At 45.6% G+C, this 22,387-nt stretch overlaps 1 protein-coding gene across 1 annotated transcript in view; it reads right to left on the bottom strand.

The window, feature by feature from the left end:
* Nucleotides 1-2,948, bottom strand: part of LOC119332469 (serine/arginine repetitive matrix protein 2-like) — a 4,945-nt gene extending 1,997 nt beyond the window's left edge. The window contains exons 1-4 of the mRNA XM_037605652.1: nt 2,206-2,948; nt 1,134-1,295; nt 694-789; nt 506-598 (exon numbers count right to left, since the gene is read on the bottom strand). Of these exons, the coding sequence (XP_037461549.1) occupies nt 506-598; nt 694-789; nt 1,134-1,295; nt 2,206-2,838 (984 nt within the window). The 5' untranslated portion in view covers nt 2,839-2,948. The remainder of the gene's footprint in view (nt 1-505; nt 599-693; nt 790-1,133; nt 1,296-2,205) is intronic.
* Between the last annotated feature and the right edge of the window lie 19,439 nt (nt 2,949-22,387).

The following is a 22,387-nucleotide window of genomic DNA, read 5'->3' as shown; positions in this document are numbered from 1 at the left end:
GCTATGTTGTCTCAACTTTTTGTTAAGTTTTCTGCTTATTTGTCAGTAGAAAAAAAAAGACATTTTCAGTTCTAAGATATAGACTTTAGGACAACCACACCGAGCAGGTTGACTGATGATTTGTTTTTACACTTTTTACTGATGATTTTGAGAAGTCAGTGTAGCAACATAAGCATGTTGTAACCCTATTCTCTTCAGTCATTTCTGAAAGCACTACAATCAAGGTGGAAACAAAGACAATTTTGATGATATTTCATCGTCCTACCACCTCAGCATAACCAATGTAATCCTAGCCATCAACCAGTAATATCATCCATGCTCAACATGGTAGCACTAATGTGAAATATTTGAAAATCTATAAAAGGAGGAGGGGCCATTGTTGCACCTTGAATTCATCCCATTCATTGTAACAATCAAACCATAGAAAATATAAGCTGCTTGAAAGAACTGGTGCAGCACAAGAAAATAAACAAAGGTTTCTAGAAAAGTTAACGTCAAAAGGTACCTTTTCAAGCTGAGTTCTGATTTCTTCAACAGCTTGCCTCACTTCTTTACGCATCACATCATACAGCACATTTGAATCATTATTTTCAATTGGCTGCTCCAATGATAACAAAAAACACATATCTATTAAATGCTAGGTCTTCCAAAAACTCTAGCTGTGGGAATTTCAAATAATATTGTGAAAGCAACCTTCTCCTGGGAATAAACAGCCTGATTTCCACTGTGACTTCTGCTATGAAAAGAATGAGCATCCCTAGATTCATCATCAGTTAACGAAGAATGGCTCTGCGAAAATAAACATGGAGATATTCAATGTCGAATTTCAACCACAAAAAACAAATAAATTAAGCCCACAACACATGACGGTGTCAATTGTTATTATGCACCAAGAAACAGACTGCACAAATTTCCTCCCCCCAAAAAAGCACAGCACAAATAGAACTATTACGCACCATGTTACATCACTGCAACAGAAAATAATTGCGCTGTGCACCAGCTACATTGCAACTTTTCGTGTAGATGCTAACGCTCAATAGATGATTCAATTTTCACATCCATAAATAGCAAGGGCATTATCAGTGACCAATAGTTTCTAGCACCGCAGAAAACACAAGATGAGAGGTACTCACTGAGCCGCTATCTCGTAAATGTACAAAATCATTTTGACTTGTACACCTTGTCAGAGTTTGATTCACTTTAGACTTATTAAATGAATTCTGCAGACTCTGGCCACTGCTAGATTTGGTATTTGTCCCCCTAGAACCAGACTGGCAAGAAAAGTCCATATCATTCTGCAACCAGAAATGCAAAAGAAAATTAGAAGCAGAATTAAACATACTAGATGCAATGAATACAGGTTAAGTATTCTAGGTTGTTCAAGCAGAATAAGCCGGAAGGTGATGATGGGAACAACAAAGTGCAGGATGAAAAGGCAAAATAAGGAATCAGGTGATTACTAACTTTGATGAAAATTAAAGAAGTTAAAATTAAAAGGCACATTGGCAATGATAAAGCAGAGTATTAGCCTGGTTTTGAACTCATGTATTCAAAAACTCATAGATAACATCAGGGCATTCTTAATTTCATTCTACTCAATTTCAAGCTATCAATGGCATTATGTTTATCTACGTGTGAAGTAGCAGAGAATCAAACAGAGTGACTTCACAGTGATTCCAGTCACTTGTTTTGTTACAAGAAGAATTGACATTGTATAGGAATTCTGCTGTTGAATTTGAAGTAATAAACTGTCTTCTTTCCAAGGAAAACATCCAATTGTCAGACATACAATTGACAACGTACATCTGTTGTATAACACAATTCCCCCCTTCCTAAAATCTTATATTAATTTCAGATTGTCCATAAATAGACTTAAACAAGAACACAAATAATACCAAGAAAAAACAGCAAGGCATGTGAATGTCAATTGCAAAGAATGCACCAAGAAACACAAAATAATGGCAGAAATACTTGATCATTATTTCAAAATACGAAATATCAGTGTTTATTCCTAGTGTATCTGATACTGCGTCTACATACTCCATCTCATGTATTCAATCTAGTCAAATAGACTTGGGTACGAAATTAATAACACTGATAAATTCAAACACCAAATAGACTCAGATAATAAAACTTAAATGAGATTGCTATTTTGGGTTAAGAAAATACTTCTAGATTCAAACGTGAAATGGTACTGGAACTTACATCCGATTCACACCACCGCTGCCGGTCCGTGGAGGCACGGCGGTCCACCGAGGCATACCGTTGCCGACCAATCGAGGCCCGCCGATCCACCGAGGCATACCTCTGCCTCCTGGCGGCGGCAGCGCCATTTTCAGCCGCGGCAGCTCCGCCACGCCGCTCCGGCGGGGGCCGCGACACCGAGCGCTCGCGCTGCCTGGACGACGCCGTCTCCCTGGCGTACCGCGCGGTGGAGCTCCGCCGGCCCCCGCGGCCCTTCTCCGCGGGCGCCGGGAACCTGAGCCGCCCGCGCGAGTCGTCCTCCCCGCGCTGCACCACCACCTCCTCGTCGTCGTCCTCGGACTCCACCCTGGCCCGGAAGAACTCGTCCGCCAGGTCGTCGAGGCTGATCTCCGGGAACCCGCCCGACGGCCCCCCGCCCCGCACCTTGGTCACGAACCTCGAGGAGGGCGTCGGCGCGTCCTCCGGGGACGGCGACGGCGGCGGGAACCGGCTCAGGCTCCTCGACCGGCGGAGGCTGCTGCCCCCGCCGCCCGCGCCGTCGGGCGTCCGGCCGCGCGCGGCCGAGCCGCCGCCGCCGCCGTCGCCCTCCGAATCCCTCCTCGCCGCCGACCGGAACGCCGTCATCGTCGCCATCGAGCCCAGCGGCTAGGGTTTTGGAGCTGCCGCCGCTAATCCCCAGCGAAGACGGTCGCAGCAGAGCGCTACGGTACCAGATAACGAACGGGAATGGCGAGGCGAGCGAGCCTCGAGCGCACCGAGCGAAATCTACACGAAAATTCGTTTCCCCCACTTCGGACTTCGGCAGCACCGCCGCGCCCCCGGGCCCGCCTGTCATCGTGCGTTCGGTGGGCCGGGCGCGTGGGACCCGGGACGATGGCGTGCGGGTCGGGGGGGTTTCGAAATTTGAAACCCGGCCGGGTTTTGAGGGGGGATTCGAATTTCAAACGATCCTCAGTCGTCGGCACATGAATGAAATCGTAACTGTGCTGTGCCCGCTGCTGCAGGAAAGGAGATGATTGTCCAGCCGTGCAAGCATTTACGCCGAGGGGGGAAACGTTGCGGGCACGGGGGACGGGGTGTGGGTCGTTGGACGTTGCTGTTGTGCCGGCACGTCGGCGTCGGTCGGTCGGTCGCCCGTGGGCTGGCCTCGTGTGCTCCGCCCGCCAACCACCGCCACTCGACGAGCCACGCACACCGCCTGCGGTACGGAGTTCAGTGGGCCGAGCCGGGGGGGAAACTAGCGGGAAAATTTGAAGTTGCCGGGCACAGCACAGCTCGTAGCTCGACTTCTCTCCGTGGATCAGTGGGCCGGTCAGCTTTCCGAAGGCAGCTGCAGCCTGCAGGGGGGAGAATAGTTGCGCCTCGGGACCTCCTGCCCTGCTGTCCCCCCGCCTGCGCCTCGTCCTGATCATTTTGCTTTGGCACGCACGAACCGCGACTCCTGGGCACCGGAGGAGCATGGAACCATGCTACTCTCTCCTTTTCCAGTTTATAGGGTTTATTTCAGAATTTTAGTTTTTTCATTTTATAAGGCTTAATTTGGTTGTTCCCCATCACATGTTCAAACTTCAAAATGCATTAAATCATTGCATGTAAGTATTAAAAGAAAACTGACCAATGCATGCACTTTATGCATGCATGCATTGCAATTAATGTATTCGTAAACATAATTTTTTGAAGAAAATAAAAGCATTAATTGAGTGCTTTTGCAAACTATAAAAAATATTCCACCACTCATCATCTATCTTGGTTGATGAAATTTTTAAATTGAGCCTTATAAACCGAAAAGGAGTGAGTATGCGTTTTTTTTTCCTTATATAGTACTTCAAGATGGGAATGGGCCGACCCGGACCTAGCCTTGGACCTGGCTCTGTGGCCCCAAGGTCAATATGTGAGGCCATGGGTCGGCCCATTTCGTCAAAAATTTATGGCCTCACTGACCCCTTGGGTAAATGAGGCCGACCTAAAATTCAGTGAATTCACACTTACTTCTCTGAAAAAATGCCTATGATACACCACCAAACAGCAAGTAAGGAGTGGTCTTTGCCTACACCAAAAATATCCCATGTGTGCAATCTACAAGATTCACATACATATACGCACCGAAACTACTGCAGAACTAACACTGAAACTATAGTAGTCTCACCTGTACGTACTGAAACCCCAACTGGATCTACACTGAATTCTGCAGTACTGTAGTTTATAGAATCTACTACACTGAAGCTCCTACTACAGAATCTACACATATACGCACTGACCAAGAACCAAAAGAGGATGATCTAGTCTGATATGTGCTTGGCTGGCAGTTGCGCTGGGAAGGGGAGGAAGCCGTCAAGTGAGCACAATCCAGAGACCGCGAAGGCTAGCGTGTGGCGAGCTGGACAGTTGGACGGCTACCGGGACGGCGAGCTCGACGGCATCAGGAACGCAGGACGGCAAGCTCGACGGCAACCGGGGCCGCAGGACAATGAGCTCAACGGCGACTGAGACGAAGAACGGGAGCGCACCAGGAGTGGGAGGAACGACGACGGCGACAACGATGCTCGGGCCGGCCGACGGTGGCAGAGATGCTCAGGGGCGGCCAGCATCGACTAACGATCTGACTGGGTCGACCCGTCTGATCCATCGGGTCGGACAGAGCCGGCTCCATTGACCCGTTTATCACTTAGGGCCAACCCATTTGGCCCATTGGCCTCGACTTTTTGGGTCGGGTCAATGACCCAGTGGGCCGACCCGGCCCATTCCCATCTTGAATAGTACTCCCTCGGTCGTATAATGTAAGACGTTTTTTAACATTTTGACACTAAGTAGTGTTAAAAAACGTCTTACATTATGGAACGATGGGAGTAGTATATTGTATAAAATGACAAATGATGTACACAGAGCATAACCAATGCATAACCTCAGTATATTTTATTTTTTTGAGAATTCATAGCCTCAGTATGTTGTTTAGTGCATGGCCAATCCATAGCCTCGTAGTGTTGCTTTCGTTGAGAGGGAAAACAAATGGAGCCGCTTTGACCAATATTTTTCATCGGGCAACTGCATGGTGATACTTCCATAGTTCGTGCCCTTCGGCCAACTCCAATGTAGGGACGCAGATGGACATATTTTTCATCCGTTTGGGTCACCAGCTTGGCCTGTGTCCGTCGTTGTCCGTGCTAATCTGGATGGTGCACCCAACCAGCCAACCCATTTAGTCTGTTTGGCTAGTGCGCCCACCCAGTTGGCCATCTTGGCCATTTTTCAGCTTGCATACACTCATAACCAAACATAGCAAATAGATAGCATTTTTGTCTAAATACCATATGCCATGCCGACATACAACATTGCACCAAAAGGATTGCCGCGACTATAGCCAATGCATCTCGTCCCTACTTCAAAGTAGCATATGTCATGCCGGCACATAACAACATGATCATTTCTGATGCCTACACCTGAAATGTTGCGACCACGGCGACCGCGAGGGCAGGGTTCTTTCTCCTTGCCCGCTTCCTCTGTCTGGCTCTCTTCAGCGACTCGACGACCGTCTCCACCATGGTGAGCACCTTCTTCGGCTTCTTCGAGGCCACGACGCAGGCGACCGCGGCAGGATTTGGCGTGTCCGGCATGACGGGAGGGTTTTGGTAGAGAGAGGAGAGAATGGGGTGGGTGTCCCACAGACGGACGGGCCAGGAGACGACAAGGGGCGGGCGTCCGGGCGTGTCAGCATGGACACATCTCTAACCCAAATTTGCGTTGTGGGTCGCGGCAAACAAAAAAACGGACAACAGTTCATTTGACGGGGGCAAAGGTTGGGCTAATCCAACTAGAACAAAATCGGGTCACGCCCAACTTTAACAATTACATGGGCTGATATTTTGTGTGGCCCATTAACTTGAACATTTACCCCTAAAAAGTAAGTTGATTATTTTTGCTTCTTTACATATCCAAAAATAATGAAGTAATTTCACATACAACAGTTTAATACTCCTTCATTCCACAATATACTGTGCCCGTGCTTCCCGAGATTTAAGTTTGACAATGAATTTAACCAACGAGACCGATTGCGGCGGGAACAAAAAATATATCACTGAATTCATATCAAAAATACGAATTCAGTGGTATAATTTTTGCTCCAGCCACAATTGGTCTTGTTGGTTAAATTTACAGTCAAAGTTGAATCTCGGAAAACGCGGTCGCACTACATTGTGGAACGGAGGGAGTAATTACAAAATGTTTCATGTGTTGCAAAAACCAAGAAGGAAATGTTCATGCATACCAAAGTAAATGTACATGTACTCCTGATAACCCACAAGTATAGGGGATCGCAACAGTTTTTGAGGACAGAGTATTCAACCCAAATTTATTGATTCGAAACAAGGGGAGCCAAATAATATTCTCAAATATTAGCAGCTGAATTGTCAATTCAACCACACCTGGATAACTTAATATCTGCAGCAAAGTGTTTAGTAGCAAAGTAATATGATAGTAGTAGTAACGATAGTAAAAGATAACGATGGCAAAAGTAATATTTTTGGTGTTTTGTAGTGATGATAACAATAGCAACGAAAAAGTAAATAAGCAAAGAACAATATATGGAAAGCTCGTAGGCAATGGATCGGTGATAGAGAATTATGCCGGATGCGGTTCATCATGCAACAGTCATAACCTAGGGTGACACAGAACTAGCTCCAATTCATCAATGTAACGTAGGCATGTATTCCGAATATAGTCATATGTGCTTATGGAAAAGAACTTGCATGACATCTTTTGTCCTACCCTCCCGTGGCAGCGGGGTCCTAGCGGAAACTAATGAATATCAAGGCCTCCTTTTAATAGAGTACCGGACCAAAGCATTAACACATAGTGAATACATGAACTCCTCAAACTACGGTCATCACTGGAAGTGGTCCCGATTATTGTCACTTCGGGGTTGCCGGATCATAACACATAGTAGGTGACTATAGACTTGCAAGATAGGATCAACAACTCTCATATATTGATGAAAACATAATAGGTTCAGATCTGAAATCATGGCACTCGGATCCTAGTGACAAGCATTAAGCATATGAAAGTCATAGCAACATCAATCTCAGAACATAGTGGATACTAGGGATCAAAGCCTAACAAAACTAACTCAATTACATGATAAATCTCATCCAACCCATCACCGTCCAGCAAGCCTACGATGGAATTACTCACGCACGGCGGTGAGCATCATGAAATTGGTGATGGAGGAAGGTTGATGATGACGATGGCGATGGATTCCCCTCTCCGGAGCCCCAAATGGACTCCAGATCAGCCCTCCCGAGAGAGTTTAGGGCTTGGCGGCGGCTCAGTATCGTAAAACGCGATGAATCCTTCTTCTTTATTTTTTCTCCCCGAACACGAATATATGGAGTCAAGGTTGAGGTTGGTGGAGCTCCAGGGGGGCCACGAGATAGGGGGCGCGCCCAGGGGGCAGGCGCGCCCCCCACCCTCGTGGCTAGGGTGTGGGCCCCCTGGCCTTGATTCTTTGCCAGTATTTTTTATTATTTCCAAAAATACTCTCCATGGAGTTTCAGGTCATTCCGAGAACTTTTATTTCTGCACATAAATAACACCATGGCAATTCTGCTGAAAACAACGTCAGTCTGGGTTAGTTCCATTCAAATCATGCAAGTTAGAGTCCAAAACAAGGGCAAAAGTGTTTGGAAAATAGATACGACGGAGACGTATCAACTCCTCCAAGCTTAAACATGTGCTTGTCCTCAAGCAATTCAGTTGACAAACTGAAAGTGATAAAGAAAAACTTTTACAAACTCTGTTTGCTCTTGTTGTTGTAAATATGTAAAGCCAGCATTCAAGTTTTCAGCAAAGATTATGAACTAACCATATTCACAATAACTCTTAGGTCTCATGTTTACTCATATCAATTAGCTATCAATGGCATAATCAACTACCGAGCAATAATAATAAATCTCGGATGACAACACTTTCTCAAAACAATCATAATATGATATAACAAGATGGTATCTCTCTAACCCTTTCTGAGACCGCACAACATAAATGCAGAGCACCTTTAAAGATCAAGGACTGACTAGACATTGTAATTCATGGTAAAAGAGATCCAGCCAAGTCATACTCAATGTAAACTAACAGTAATAAATGCAAATAACAGTGGTGCTCTCCAACCATTGCTTTTTAATAAGAGAATGATGACTCAACATAAAAGTAAATAGATAGGCCCTTCGCAGAGGGAAGCAGGGATTTGTAGAGGTGCCAGAGCTCGATTTTGAAATAGAGATGAATAATATTTTGAGCGGTATACTTTCATTGTCAACATAACAACCAAGATATGGCGATATCTTTCATGCTACACACATTATAGGCGGTTCCCAAACAGAATGGTAAGTTTATACTCCCCCTTCACCAACAAGCATCAATCCATGGCTTGCTCGAAACAACGAGTGCCTCCTGAAGGAAATATGCCCTGGAGGCAATAATAAAGTTATTATTTATTTCCTTATTTCATAATAAATTTTTATTATTCATGCTAGAATTGTATTAACCGGAAACATAACACATGTGTGAACACATAGACAAACATAGTGTCACTAGTATGCCTCTACTTGACTAGCTCGTTGATCAAAGATGGTTATGTTTCCTAGCCATTGACATGAGTTGTCATTTGATTAACGGGGTCACATCATTAGGAGAATGATGTGATTGACTTGACCCATCCGTTAGCTTAGCATGATGATCGTTTAGTTTATTGCTATTGCTTTCTTCATGACTTATACATGTTCCTTTGACTATGAGATTATGTAACTCCCGTTTACCGGAGGAACACTTTGTGTGCTACCAAACATCACAACGTAACTGGGTGACTATAAAGGTGCTCTACAGGTGTCTCTGAAGGTACTTGTTGATTTGGCGTATTTCGAGATTAGGATTTGTCACTCCGATTGTCGGAGAGGTATCTCTGGGCCCACTCGGTAATGCACATCACTATAAGCCTTGCAAGCATTGTAACTAATGAGTTAGTTGCGGGATGATGTATTACGGAACAAGTAAAGAGACTTGCTGATAACGAGATTGAACTAGGTATTGAGATACCGACGATCGAATCTCAGGCAAGTAACATACCGATGACAAAGGGAACAACGTATGTTGTTATGCGGTTTGACCGATAAAGATGTTCGTAGAATATGTGGGAGCCAATATGAACATCCAGGTTCCGCTATTGGTTATTGACCAGAGACGTGTCTCGGTCATGTCTACATAGTTCTCGAACCCGTAGGGTCCGCACGCTTAAAGTTCGATGACGATTATATTATGAGTTTATGTGATTTGATGTACCGAAGGTAGTTTGGAGTACCGGATGAGATCGGAGACATGACGAGGAGTCTCTAAATGGTCGAGACGTAAAGATCGATATATTGGACGACTATATTCGGACATTGGAAAGGTTCCGAGTGATTCAGGTATTTTCGAAGTACTCGGGAGTTACGGGAATTCATCGGGAGAAGTATTGGGCCTTATTGGGCCATATGGGAATAGAGGAGAGAGGCCAAAAGGAAGGAGGTGCCCCCCCTCTGGTCCGAATTGGACAAGGGGTGCAGCCCCCTTTTCCTTCTCCCTCTCCCCCTCTTTCCTTCTCTCCTACTCCGGAAAAGGAAGGGGAATCCTACTAGGACTTGGGAGTCCTAGTAGGACTCCCCACACTTGGCGCGCCCCCTCTAGGGCCGGCCTCTCCCTCCCTCCTTTATATACGGGGGCAGGGGGCACCTCTAGACAACAATTGATCTCTTGAATCTCTTAGCCATGTGCGGTGCCCCCCTCCACCATAGTCCACCTCGATAATATCGTAGCGATGCTTAGGCGAAGCCCTGCGTGGGTAGAACATCATCATCGTCATCACGCCGTCGTGCTGACGAAACTCTTCCTCAAAGCTCGGCTGGATCGGAGTTCGAGGGACGTCATCGAGCTGAACGTGTGCTGAACTCGGAGGTGACGTACGTTCGGTACTTGATCGGTCGGATCGTGAAGACGTACGACTACATCAACCGCGTTGTGCAAACGCTTCCGCTTTTGGTCTACGAGGGTACGTGGACAACACTCTCCCCTCTTGTTGCTATGCATCACCATGATCCTGTGTGTGCGTAGGAATTTTTTTGAAATTACTACGTTCCCCAACAGTGGCATCCGAGCCTGGTTTTATGCGTAGATGTTATATGCATGAGTAGAACACAAGTGAGTTATGGACGATATAAGTCATACTGCTTACCAGCATGTCATACTTTCGTACGGCGGTATTGTTGGATGAAGCGGCCCAGACCGACATTACGCTTACGCTTACGCGAGACTGGTTCTACCGACGTGCTTTGCACACATGTGGCTGGCGGGTGTCAGTTTCTCCAACTTTAGCTGAACCAATTGTGGCTACGTCCGGTCCTTGAGAAGGTTAAAACAGCACTAACTTGACAAACTATCGTTGTGGTTTTAATGCGTAGGTAAGAACGATTCTTGCTAAGCCCATAACAGCCACGTAAAACTTGCAACAACAAAGTAGAGGACGTCTAACTTGTTTTTGCAGGGCATGTTGTGATGTGATATGGTCAAGGCATGATGCTATATTTTATTGTATGAGATGATCATGTTTTGTAACCGAGTTATCGGCAACTGGCAGGAGCCATATGGTTGTCGCTTTATTGTATGCAATGCAATCATCCTGTGATGCTTTACTTTATCACTAAGCGGTAGCGATAGTCGTAGAAGCATAAGTTGGTGAGACGACAACGATGCTACGATGGAGATCAAAGTGTTGCGCCAGTGACAATGGTGATCATGAAGGTGCTTTGGAGATGAAGATCACAAGCACAAGATGATGATGGCCATATCATATCACTTATATTGATTGCATGCGATGTTTATCTTTTATGCATCTTATCTTGCTTTGATTGACAGTAGCATTATAAGATGATCCCTCACTAAATTATCAAGGTATAAGTGTTCTCCCTAAGTATGCACTGTTGCGAAAGTTCTTCGTGCTGAGACACCACATGATGATCGGGTGTGATAGGCTCTACGTTCAAATACAATGTGTGCAAAACAGTTGCACACGCGGAATACTCAGGTTAAACTTGACGAGCCAAGCATATGCAGATATGGCCTCGGAACACTGAGACTGAAAGGTCGAGCGTGAATCATATAGTAGATATGGTTAACATAGTGATGTTCACCATTGAAACTACTCCATCTCACGTGATGATCGGACATGGTTTAGTTAATTTGGATCACGTGATCACTTAGAGTATTAGAGGGATGTCTATCTAAGTGGGAGTTCTTCAGTAATATGATTAATTGAACTTAAATTTGTCATGAACTTAGTCCTGGTAGTATTAGCATATCTATGTTGTAGATCAATAGCTCGCGTTTAGCTCCTCTGTTTTATTTTTGATATGTTCCTAGAGAAAACTAAGTTGAAAGATGTTAGTAGCAATAATGCGGATTGGATCCGTGATCTGAGGATTATCCTCATTGCTGCACAGAAGAATTATGTCCTTGATGCACCGCTAGGTGACAGACCTATTGCGGGAGCAGATGCAGACGTTATGAACGTTCGGCTAGCTCAATATGATGACTACTTGATAGTTTAGTGCACCATGCTTAACAGCTTAGAATCGGGACTTCAAAGATGTTTTGAACGTCATGGATCATATGAGATGTTCGAGGAGTTGAAGTTAATATTTCAAGCAAATACCCGAGTTAAGAGATATGAAATCTCCAACAAGTTCTATAGCTAAAAGATGGAGGAGACTAGCTCAAGCAGTGAGCATGCGCTCAGATTGTCTGGGTACTACAGTCTCTTGAATCAAGTGGGAGTTAATCTTCCAGATAAAATAGTGATTGACAGAATTCTCTAGTCACCATCACCAAGTTAGTAGAACTTCGTGATGAACTATGGTATGCAAGGGACGACGAAAACGATTCCCGAGCTTTTCATGATGATGAAACCGATGAAGGTAGAAATCAAGAAAGAGCATCAAGTGTTGATGATTAACAAGACCACTAGTTTCAAGTAAAGGGCAAAGGGAAAGAAAGGGAACTTCAAGAAGCACGGCAAGCAAGTTGCTGCTCAAGTGAAGAAACCCAAATCTGGACCTAAGCCTGAGACTATGTGCTTCTACTGTAAAGGGACTGGTCACTGGAAGCGGAACTGCCCCAAGTATTTGGCAGATAAGAAGGATGGCAAAGTGAACAAATGCTATATTTGATATAAATGTTATTGATGTGTACTTCACTAGTGTTTATAGCAACCCCTCGGTATTTGATACTGGTTCAGTTGCTAAGAGTAGTAACTCAAAATGGGAGTTGCACAATGAACAGAGACTAGTTAAGGGTGAAGTGATGATGTGTGTTGGAAGTGGTTCCAAGATTGATATGATCATCATCGCACACTCCCTATACTTTTGGGATTAGTGTTAAACCTAAATAAATGTTATCTGGTGTTTTCTTTGAGCATGAATATGATTTGATCATGTTTATTGCAATATGGTTATCCATTTAAGTTAGAGAATAATTGTTGTTCTGTTTACATGAATAAAACCTTCTATGGTTATACACCCCATGAAAATGGTTCGTTGGATCTCGATCGTAGTGATACACATATTCATAATATTGAAGCCAAAAGATGCAAAGTTAATAATGATAGTGCAACTTATTTGTGGCACTGCCGTTTAGGTCATATTGGTGTAAAGCACATGAAGAAACTCCATGTTGATGGGCTTTTGGAATCACTTGATTATGAATCATTTTGATGCTTGCGAACCATGCCTCATGGGCAAGATGACTAAGACTCCATTCTCCAGAACAATGGAGCGAGCCACTAACTTATTGGAAATAATACATACCGATGTATGCGGTCCAATGAGTGTTGAGACTCACGGCGGGTATTGAAGGAAATATGCCCTAGAAGCAATAATAAAGTTATTATTTATTTCCTTATATCATGATAAATTTTTATTATTCATGCTAGAATTGTATTAACCAGAAACATAATACATGTGTGAATACATAGACAAACAGAGTGTCACTAGTATGCCTCTACTTGACTAGCTCATTGATCAAAGATGGTTATGTTTCCTAACCATAGACATGAGTTGTCATTTGATTAACGGGATCACATCATTAGGAGAATGATGTGATTGACTTGACCCATTCCGTTAGCTTAGCACTTGATCATTTAGTTTGTTGCTATTGCTTTCTTCATGACTTATACATGTTCCTATGACTATGAGATTATGCAACTCCCATTTACCGGAGGAACACTTTGTGTGCTACCAAACATCACAACGTAACTGGGTGATTATAAAGGTGCTCTACAGGTGTCTCCGAAGGTACTTGTTGGGTTGGCGTATTTCGAGATTAGGATTTGTCACTCCGATTGTCGGAGAGGTATCTCTGGGCCCTCTCGGTAATGCACATCACTTAAGCCTTGCAAGCATTGAAACTAATGAGTTAGTTGCGGGATGATGTATTACAGAATGAGTAAAGAGACTTTCTAGTAACGAGATTGAACTAGGTATTGAGATACCGACGATCGAATCTCGGGCAAGTAACATACTGATGACAAAGGGAACAACGTATGTTGTTATGCGGTTTGACCGATAAAGATCTTCGTAGAATATGTAGGAGCCAATATGAGCATCCAGGTTCCGCTATTGGCTATTGACCGTAGACGTGTCTCGGTCATGTCTACATAGTTCTCGAACCCATAGGGTCCGCACGCTTAACGTTACGATGAGAGTTATATTATGAGTTTATATGTTTTGATGTACCGAAGGTTGTTCGTAGTCCCGGATGTGATCACGGACATGACGAGGAGTCTCGAAATAGTCGAGACATGAAGATTGATATATTGGAAGCCTATGTTTGGATATCGGAAGTGTTCCGGGTGAAATCGGGATTTTACCGAAGAACCGGGAGGTTACCGGAACCCCCCGAGAGGTAAATGGGCCTTAGTGGGCCTTTACGGAGAAGAGGAGAGGCGGCCAGGGCTGGGCCGCGTGCCCCTCCCCCCTAGTCCGAATAGGACAAGGAGAGGGGGGCGGCGGCCCCCCTTTCCTTCTCTCCCTCCTCTTTCCCCTCCCGAATCCTATTCCAACTAGGAAAAAGGGGGGAGTCCTACTCCCGTTGGGAGTAGGACTCCTCCTGGCGCGCCCTCTCCCTGGTCGGCCACACCCCCCTTGCTCCTTTATATACGGGGGCAGGGGGCACCCCATAGACACAACAATTGATCAAGTTAATCTTTTAGCCGTGTGCGGTGCCCCCCTCCACCATAGTCCACCTCGATAATACTGTAGCGGTGCTTAGGCGAAGCCCTGCGTCGGTAGAACATCAACATCATCACCATGCCGTTGTGCTGACAAAACTCTCCCTCAACACTCGGCTGGATCAGAGTTCAAGGGGCGTTATCAGGCTGAACGTGTGCTGAACTCGGAGGTGTCGTGCGTTCGGTACTTGATCGGTTGGATCGTGAAGACATACGACTACATCAACCGCATTGTGCTAACGCTTCCGCTTTCGGTCTACGAGGGTACATGGACAACACTCTCCCCTCTCGTTGCTGTGCATCACCATGATCTTGCGTGTGCGTATGAATTTTTTTGAAATTACTACGTTCCCTAACAGGTATCATTGTTTTATGACCTTCACAGATAATTTGAGCAGATATGTGTATATCTACTTGATGAAACATAAGTCTGAAATATTTGAAAAGTTCATATAATTTCAGAGTGAAGTAGAAAATAAAGTTTCTACGATCTGATCGTGGAGGAGAATATTTCAGTTACGAGTTTGGTCTTCATTTGAAACAATGCGAAATAGTTTCGCAACTCACGCCACCTGGAACACCACAACGTAATGGTGTGTCCGAACATCATAACCGTACTTTATTAGATATGGTACAATCTATGATGTCTCTTACCGATTTACCACTATCATTTTGGGGTTATGCATTAGAGACAATTGCATTCACGTTAAAAAGTGCACCATCTAAATCCGTTGAGACGACACCGTATGAACTGTGGTTTAGCAAGGGACCTAAGCTGTCGTTTCATAAAGTTTGGGGTTGCGATACTTATGTGAAAAAGTTTCATCTTGATAAGCTCAAACCCAAGTCGGAGAAGTGAGTCTTCATAGGATACCCAAAAGTAACTGTTGGGTACACCTTCTATCACAGATCCGAAGGCAAGATATTTGTTGCTGAGAATGGATCCTTTCTAGAGAAGGAGTTTCTCTCCAAAGAAGTGAGTGGGAGGAAATTAGAACTTGATGAGGTAACTGTACCTGCTCCCTTATTGGAAAGTAGTTCATCACAGAAATATGTTTCTGTGACTCCTACACCAATTAGTGAGGAAGCTAATGATGATCATGATGTAACTTCAGATCAAGTTACTACTGAACCTCGTAGGTCAACCAAAGTGAGATCCGCACCAGAGTGGTAAGGTAATCCTATTCTGGAGGTCATGTTAATTGACCATGACGAACCTACGAACTATGAGGAAGCGATGATGAGCCCAGATTCCGCGAAATGGCTTGAGGCCATGAAATCTGAGATGGGATCCATGTATGAGAACAAAGTGTGGACTTTGGTTGACTTGCCCAATGATCGGCAAGACATGGAAAATAAATGTATCTTCAAGAGGAAGATGGACGCTGATAGTAGTGTTACTATCTACAAAGCTAGACTTATCGAAAAAAGGTTTTGACAAAGTTCAAGGTGCTGACTACGATGAGATTTTATCTCTCGTAGCGATGCTTAAGTCTGTCCGAATCATGTTAGCAAAATTGCCGCATTTTATGAAATCTGGCAAATGGATGTCAAAACTACACTCCTTAATGGGTTTCTTAAGGAAGAGTTGTATATGATGCAACCAAAAGGTTTTGTCGATCCTAAAGGTGCTAACAAAATGTGCAAGCTCCAGCGATCCATCTATGGACTGGTGCAAGCATCTCAGAGTTGGAATATACGCTTTGATGAGTTGATCAAAGCATATAGTTTTATACAGCATTTCTGATAAATATATGTGAATGACATATTGTTGATCGGAAATAATGTAGAATTTTCTGGAAAGCATAAAGGAGTATTTGAAAGGAGTTTTTCAAATAAAGACCTCGGTGAAGCTACCTTGACAAGATTTTCAATGTACATACCTTGACAAGATTTTGAAGTAGTTCAAAATATAATAGTCAAAGAAAGAGTTCTTACCTATGTTACAAGGTGTGAAATTAAGTAAGACTCGAAGCCCGACCACGGCAGAAGATAGAAAGAGATTGAAAGTCATTCCCTATGCCCCAGCCATAGTTTCTATAAAGTATGCCATGTTGTGTACCAGATCTATTGTATACCCTACATTGTGTTTAGCAAGGGAGTACAATAGTGATCTAGGAGTACATCACTAGACAGCGGTCAAAATTATCCTTAGTGGAATAAGGATATGTTTCTCGATTATGGAGGTGACAAAAGGTTCGTCGTAAAGGGTTACGTCGATGCAAATTTTGACACTGATCCAGATGACTCTAAGTCTCAATCTAGATACATTTTGAAAGTGGGAGCAATTAGCTAGAGTAGCTTCGTGCAGAGCATTGTTGACATAGAAATTTGAAAATACATACGGATCTGAATGTGGCAGACCCGTAGACTAAACTTATCTCACGAGCAAAACATGATCACACCTTAGTACTCTTTGGGTGTTAATCACATAACGATGTGAACTAGATTATGACTCTAGTAAACCCTTTGGGTGTTGGTCACATAACGATGTGAACTATGGGTGTTAATCACATGGTGATGTGAACTATTGGTGTTAAATCACATGGCGATGTGAAATAGATTATTGACTCTAGTGCAAGTGGGATACTGAAGGAAATATGCCCTAGAGGCAATAATAAAGTTATTATTTATTTCCTTATTTCATGATAAATGTTTATTATTCATGCTAGAATTGTATTAAACGGAAACATAATACATGTGTGAATACATAGACAAACATAGTGTCACTAGTATGCCTCTATTTGACTAGCTCATTGATCAAAGATGGTTATGTTTCCTAGCCATTGACATGAGTTGTCATTTGATTAACGGGATCACATCATTAGGAGAATGATGTGATTGACTTGACCCATCCGTTAGCTTAGCACGATGATCATTTAGTTTGTTGCTATTGCTTTCTTCATGACTTATACATGTTCATATGACTATGAGATTATGCAACTCCCGTTTACTGGAGGAACACTTTGTGTGCTAGGAAACGTCACAACGTAACTGGGTGATTATAAAGGTGCTCTACAGGTGTCTCCGAAGGTACTTGTTGAGTTGGCGCATTTCGAGATTAGGATTTCTCACTCCGATTGTCAGAGAGGTATCTCTGGGCCCACTCGGTAATGCACATCACTATAAGCCTTGCAAGCATTGTAACTAATGAGTTAGTTGCAGGATGATGTATTACGGAACGAGTAAAGAGACTTGCCGCTAACGAGATTGAACTAGGTATTGAGATACCGACGATCGAATCTCGGGCAAGTAACATACCGATGACAAAGGGAACAATGTATGTTGTTATGCGGTTTGACCGATAAAGATCTTTGTCGGTGTCAAAACCGACGGATCTCGGGTAGGGGGTCCCGAACTGTGCGTCTAGGCCGGATGGTAACAGGAGGCAAGGTACACGAAGTTTTACCCAGGTTCGGGCCCTCTCGATGGAGGTAAAACCCTACGTCCTGCTTGATTAATATTGATGATATGGGTAGTACAAGAGTAGATCTACCACGAGATCGGAGAGGCTAAACCCTAAAAGCTAGCCTATGGTTTGATTGTTGTTGTGTATGTTGTCCTACGGACTAAAACCCTCTGGTTTATATAGACACCGGAGAGGGTTAGGGTTACACAAAGTCGGTTACAATGGTAGGAGATCTGCATATCCGTATCGCCAAGCTTGCCTTCCACGCCAAGGAAAGTCCCTTCCGGACACGGGACGAAGTCTTCAATCTTGTATCCTCATAGTCCAGGAGTCCGGCTAAGGTATAGTCCGGCCATCCGGGCACCCCCTAATCCAGGACTCCCTCAGTAGCCCCTGAACCAGGCTTCAATGACGACGAGTCCGGCGCGCAGATTGTCTTCGGCATTGCAAGGCGGGTTCCTCCTCCAAGTACTTCATAGAAGATTTTGAACACAAAGATAGTGTCTGGCTCTGCAAAATAAGTTTCCACATATTACCATAGAGAGAATAACATTTACACAAATCTAATCTGCTGACGTATTCCGTAGTGTGACACACCACGGCCAAGCCTTTATCCGAGTCGTTTCATTATCCCACCTCAGCGCGTCATGCGAGGCGGTTTCCTTGGCATGTCTTGTTAAAGCAGAGATCGTGTCCCCTTATTCCGGGATTCTCATCAATACGGGCGTGGGTAACCCAACCGCTTCTAGGACTCCTAGATTATAGGCAAGTCCAAACGGACACAGAGAGGACGCTTGATATTCACCCTCTTTATAAAGGGACAAGGCTTTTATTTTTCCCTCCCGTGCTCAATCGAATCCTTCCCCCACCTCAAGCTCAAGCGCCCAAAGTTCAGGTCAGGTGCTCCGAACCTTTAGTCATGTCCGGATCTAGCCTTCAAGGCCGATGGGTCCTTCCTCCGTCACGGAAGAAGACATCAAAAAGTTGAGGGAGGCCAGATATCTGACCGCCGAGATTTTGCATCGGCTGCCTCCCCGAGGGCAGGCCGTCCCCACCCCCGAACCCAACGAGAACGTTGTGTTCGTCTCCCACTTCCTCCAAGGTCTAGGCCTTGCTCTGGATCCTTTCGTCAGGGGTTTGATGTTTTACTACGGGCTAGACTTCCATGATCTAGCTCCGGACTCCTTTCTTCATATCACGACATTTATTGTCGTGTGCGAGGCCTTCCTCCGGGTTACCCCTCACTTTGGCCTATGGCTCAAGACCTTTGAAGTGAAGCCGAAGATGACCGAGGGGCAACATGCAGCGTGTGGAGGTGCCTCAATACGCAAGATGACGGGAGCTCCGTGGCCCAAAGGTTCCATCCCAGAGGTGTTTGAATTGTGGCAATAGGAGTGGTTCTACATCACGGCTCCTAGAAGTGCCAAGTGGGCGCCCCCCCCTGTTTTCCGCTCGGGCCCTCCACCACAGCTGATGCCATGGATCAGCAGAGGTCTGAGCTGGGGTCCAGCCAAGGACGTGCTTATACTCCAAAGCCGCATTCGAGATCTCTTCAATGGAGATTTCAGTTTGGTTACGGTAATACAAGTTATGCTGGTTCGTCAAGTCCAGCCTTGCAAACGCCGGCCTCTTCGACTGTGGGAGTTCAATCCCGAGGGACCGCGTGTCATTCAAAATTTTCTCAGCCTAACGCACGAGGAGATGTACAAGTCATTCTTCGGACCTCAGGTGGAGTGTCCGGAAATCACCAAGGACGTGGGCCTGAGTAGTAACCGCGCCGCCGAACAGGTAAGGCATCTTCCGGCCGAACATACTATCTCTCCTTTGTTACGAAGTTATTTCTGAGAGTTTGCTTTTTGACCAGGACTGGCTAACAAAGGCGAAGTTGATTCGGTGTTCGGCCCCCCTCCCTGAGGGTTTGGAAAATCCGGTATTGGAAAAGGTGCTCCAGACCGCACCTTGCCCGGAGCCCTTGAAGAAAGATACTGTGGAGGATAATGCGGGCGGACGCGGGCCCCCAACGCTGCCCATTCTAGCCGAGGGAGCAAGCGTCTCCATGAAGGAAGACGACCAGAAGAGGAAAAGGACTGCGCCCGGGGATTCGGAAGCCGAAGCTTCCAAACGGGAGAAGAAGTCTCCCACAGAGGGTCCTACCTTGGGGGGCGCTGTTGCCGCACAAAGTCCGCGGGGGGATCAATTCTCCCGCGAGTCGTAAGTGACCCGAAATACTTTAATAGTATAGATATGCCATCTTTTTCTTCTGAGAAAATAACCACCGCATATATTTTTGCAGTTCGGGCCTTAGCCCTCTCAAATGAGCTCGTCTTCGAGGGATCTTCTTCCAGAGATGATGGAGAGCGAAACGCCTCCTCCGGACTCCTCCGCTCCGGAAGCAGGCGACCCTGAAGTGTCGTCGCGGAGGGCCTTTCCGAGTCCGGTGAGACTAGAAGATAATCCCATTGACCCCCGAAGCTCCCAGTGTCCGGCTCCCGAAGAAAGCAGACAAAAGAGTCCGGCACCATATAGTGTGCGATTGGATGTTCTGTGGGAGTTGGTGGGGCGAGCGGCCATCTCGGATGAACACCGTGTGCTGATGAATACGGTGATGGAGAGAATATCGTCCGCCGAAAGCGGATTGCATGAAGCTTTTATGAGTCTACTGACAGGCTTTGAGGTACGTAAAAGAATGTATGATAGTCCTGCACATGCTAGGTGTGCCTTGTGTAGATAGTAGCCCCTGAGACTCTGGTTGTCGTCAGAAATGACGACGAACAGAGGATCATATTCCCAGGTAATAACCATACCGCCTCTATGTGCAGGTGATGGAAGCTCCGGTGGCTAGCCGGACTAGCGAATTTGCCCATTTAGAACGGCAGTTGGATGCGGCAGACGCCGACATCGAGCTTGTTAACAAAAGGCTTGACGAGGCACAGGGTAAGTGTCATTATCTAGTAAAGGCCACATAGGAAGAGCAGCATGATGCCAGTATCTTTAATATGTTGTGACTGCAGATGGAGCTGCCACTGTTGAAGCCTTGCGGGCAGAACTTGCCCGAGCCAAGGAACAAGCGAGGTTGGGTAATGCGGCTGCTTTGAAGGCGGTCGAAGAGTTGCAAGCCGAGAAAGCCGCGCATGGCAAGAGCCGAGACAAGATGGCCAAGATGGCCATAGAATTAAAAGCCGCCGCCGACCGTTGCCAGGTTCTTGAAAAGGAAAACCAAGCGAAGGCGTCGGACCTTGAGAAGGCTGCTGCGACGAAAAAGGACCTCCGCTCTGCTATGAGGGCAAAGAAGGAGGAGCTGCGGGAAGCCGGGGATATTGTAGCTGGGAAATCCTTTATGTTGCGGAGGAAGTTCGGAGATCCATGGTATGCCCCTCTGGATCGGCTGTGGAGTTCGGAGGATCTATGTATGGATTTGGCGGCGAGCGCTGCCGATGCGGCCAAGTATTTCCAGGGTCAGAAGGACCGTGAAGTAGACCAGCTGTTTTGGAGACAATTCCATTCTCCCGAGCGTCCGCTTTCATTGACTGACCAATTAGCCGAATGGGCCGAACTAAATAGGTTGTCCGGACTTTCCATGAGGTCTGTTGTGGATCAGCTATGGCCGGAAAGGTCAAAACCGAACAGCTATTTCAGCTTGGTGCAGCAGTTCCTTGACGTGGTGCCGCGCATTAATGCGATGAAGAGGTCGGCGTGCATAGAGGGCGCACGGATGGCCTTTGCCCGTGTTAAAGCATACTGGGCGGAGATGGATGCTACCACTGTTGCAGCGCGGGATTCGGCCATAGGTCGAAGGGCTGCTGGGCACTACTTTGAAGAAGTTCTTGAGGGTGCTCATTTGATAGAGACCGAGTGCTCAAAAAATATTATGTTTGAGTGATATGTAATCTCATTGTAAGCGAAATGCTTTTATAAATTTTTATAAGGCTATTTTTATACTTTTGCCTGAAAGTAATATGATGCCTCCTGGGCGGCCGTTTATGTATACACGTGTATAACCTGAAAGATTGCAGCCGCCGGCTTCAACCCTCACGCATATAATGCAGAGGTGCTCACAAAAACACGCGTTCACACTTAACCCAACGTCTTGGTCCTATCAAGGAGGTGACAGCGAAGCGAGCGAGGCAACCGGACTATAATGCTTTAGCACTTTCACTTAGCCATAGGAGTTTGACAGTGGGGCTACTAGATAGCCCCTGGTGGCTCCGCACTCTCCCGATCTCGGGGTGCGTACATGCCTGGCCGGAAAACGGCCCTTCGTTAAGGCGGAGGAATTCTAACATTCCCACAGGTCATCGAGTGGTTGACCAGTCTCACGCTGTATCATGACAGTCAGTTTTCGGCTTTCTCTACTGAGGTGCTTGTCCGGATGAACCAGGGCACAATCGCAGTAGTTCTCTTGGTGCTACCTTAGCCGGTAAAGCGGAACGTAAGGCACCAAAACACAGGAGCCGGGAAAACCCAACATTTGACCA

Source organism: Triticum dicoccoides, chromosome 7A (assembly GCF_002162155.2).
Source record: "Triticum dicoccoides isolate Atlit2015 ecotype Zavitan chromosome 7A, WEW_v2.0, whole genome shotgun sequence".
Classification (NCBI taxonomy): domain Eukaryota; kingdom Viridiplantae; phylum Streptophyta; class Magnoliopsida; order Poales; family Poaceae; genus Triticum; species Triticum dicoccoides.
The sequence above is the reverse complement of the archived record's forward strand: the minus strand, read 5'-3'. Positions and strand labels throughout refer to the sequence as shown.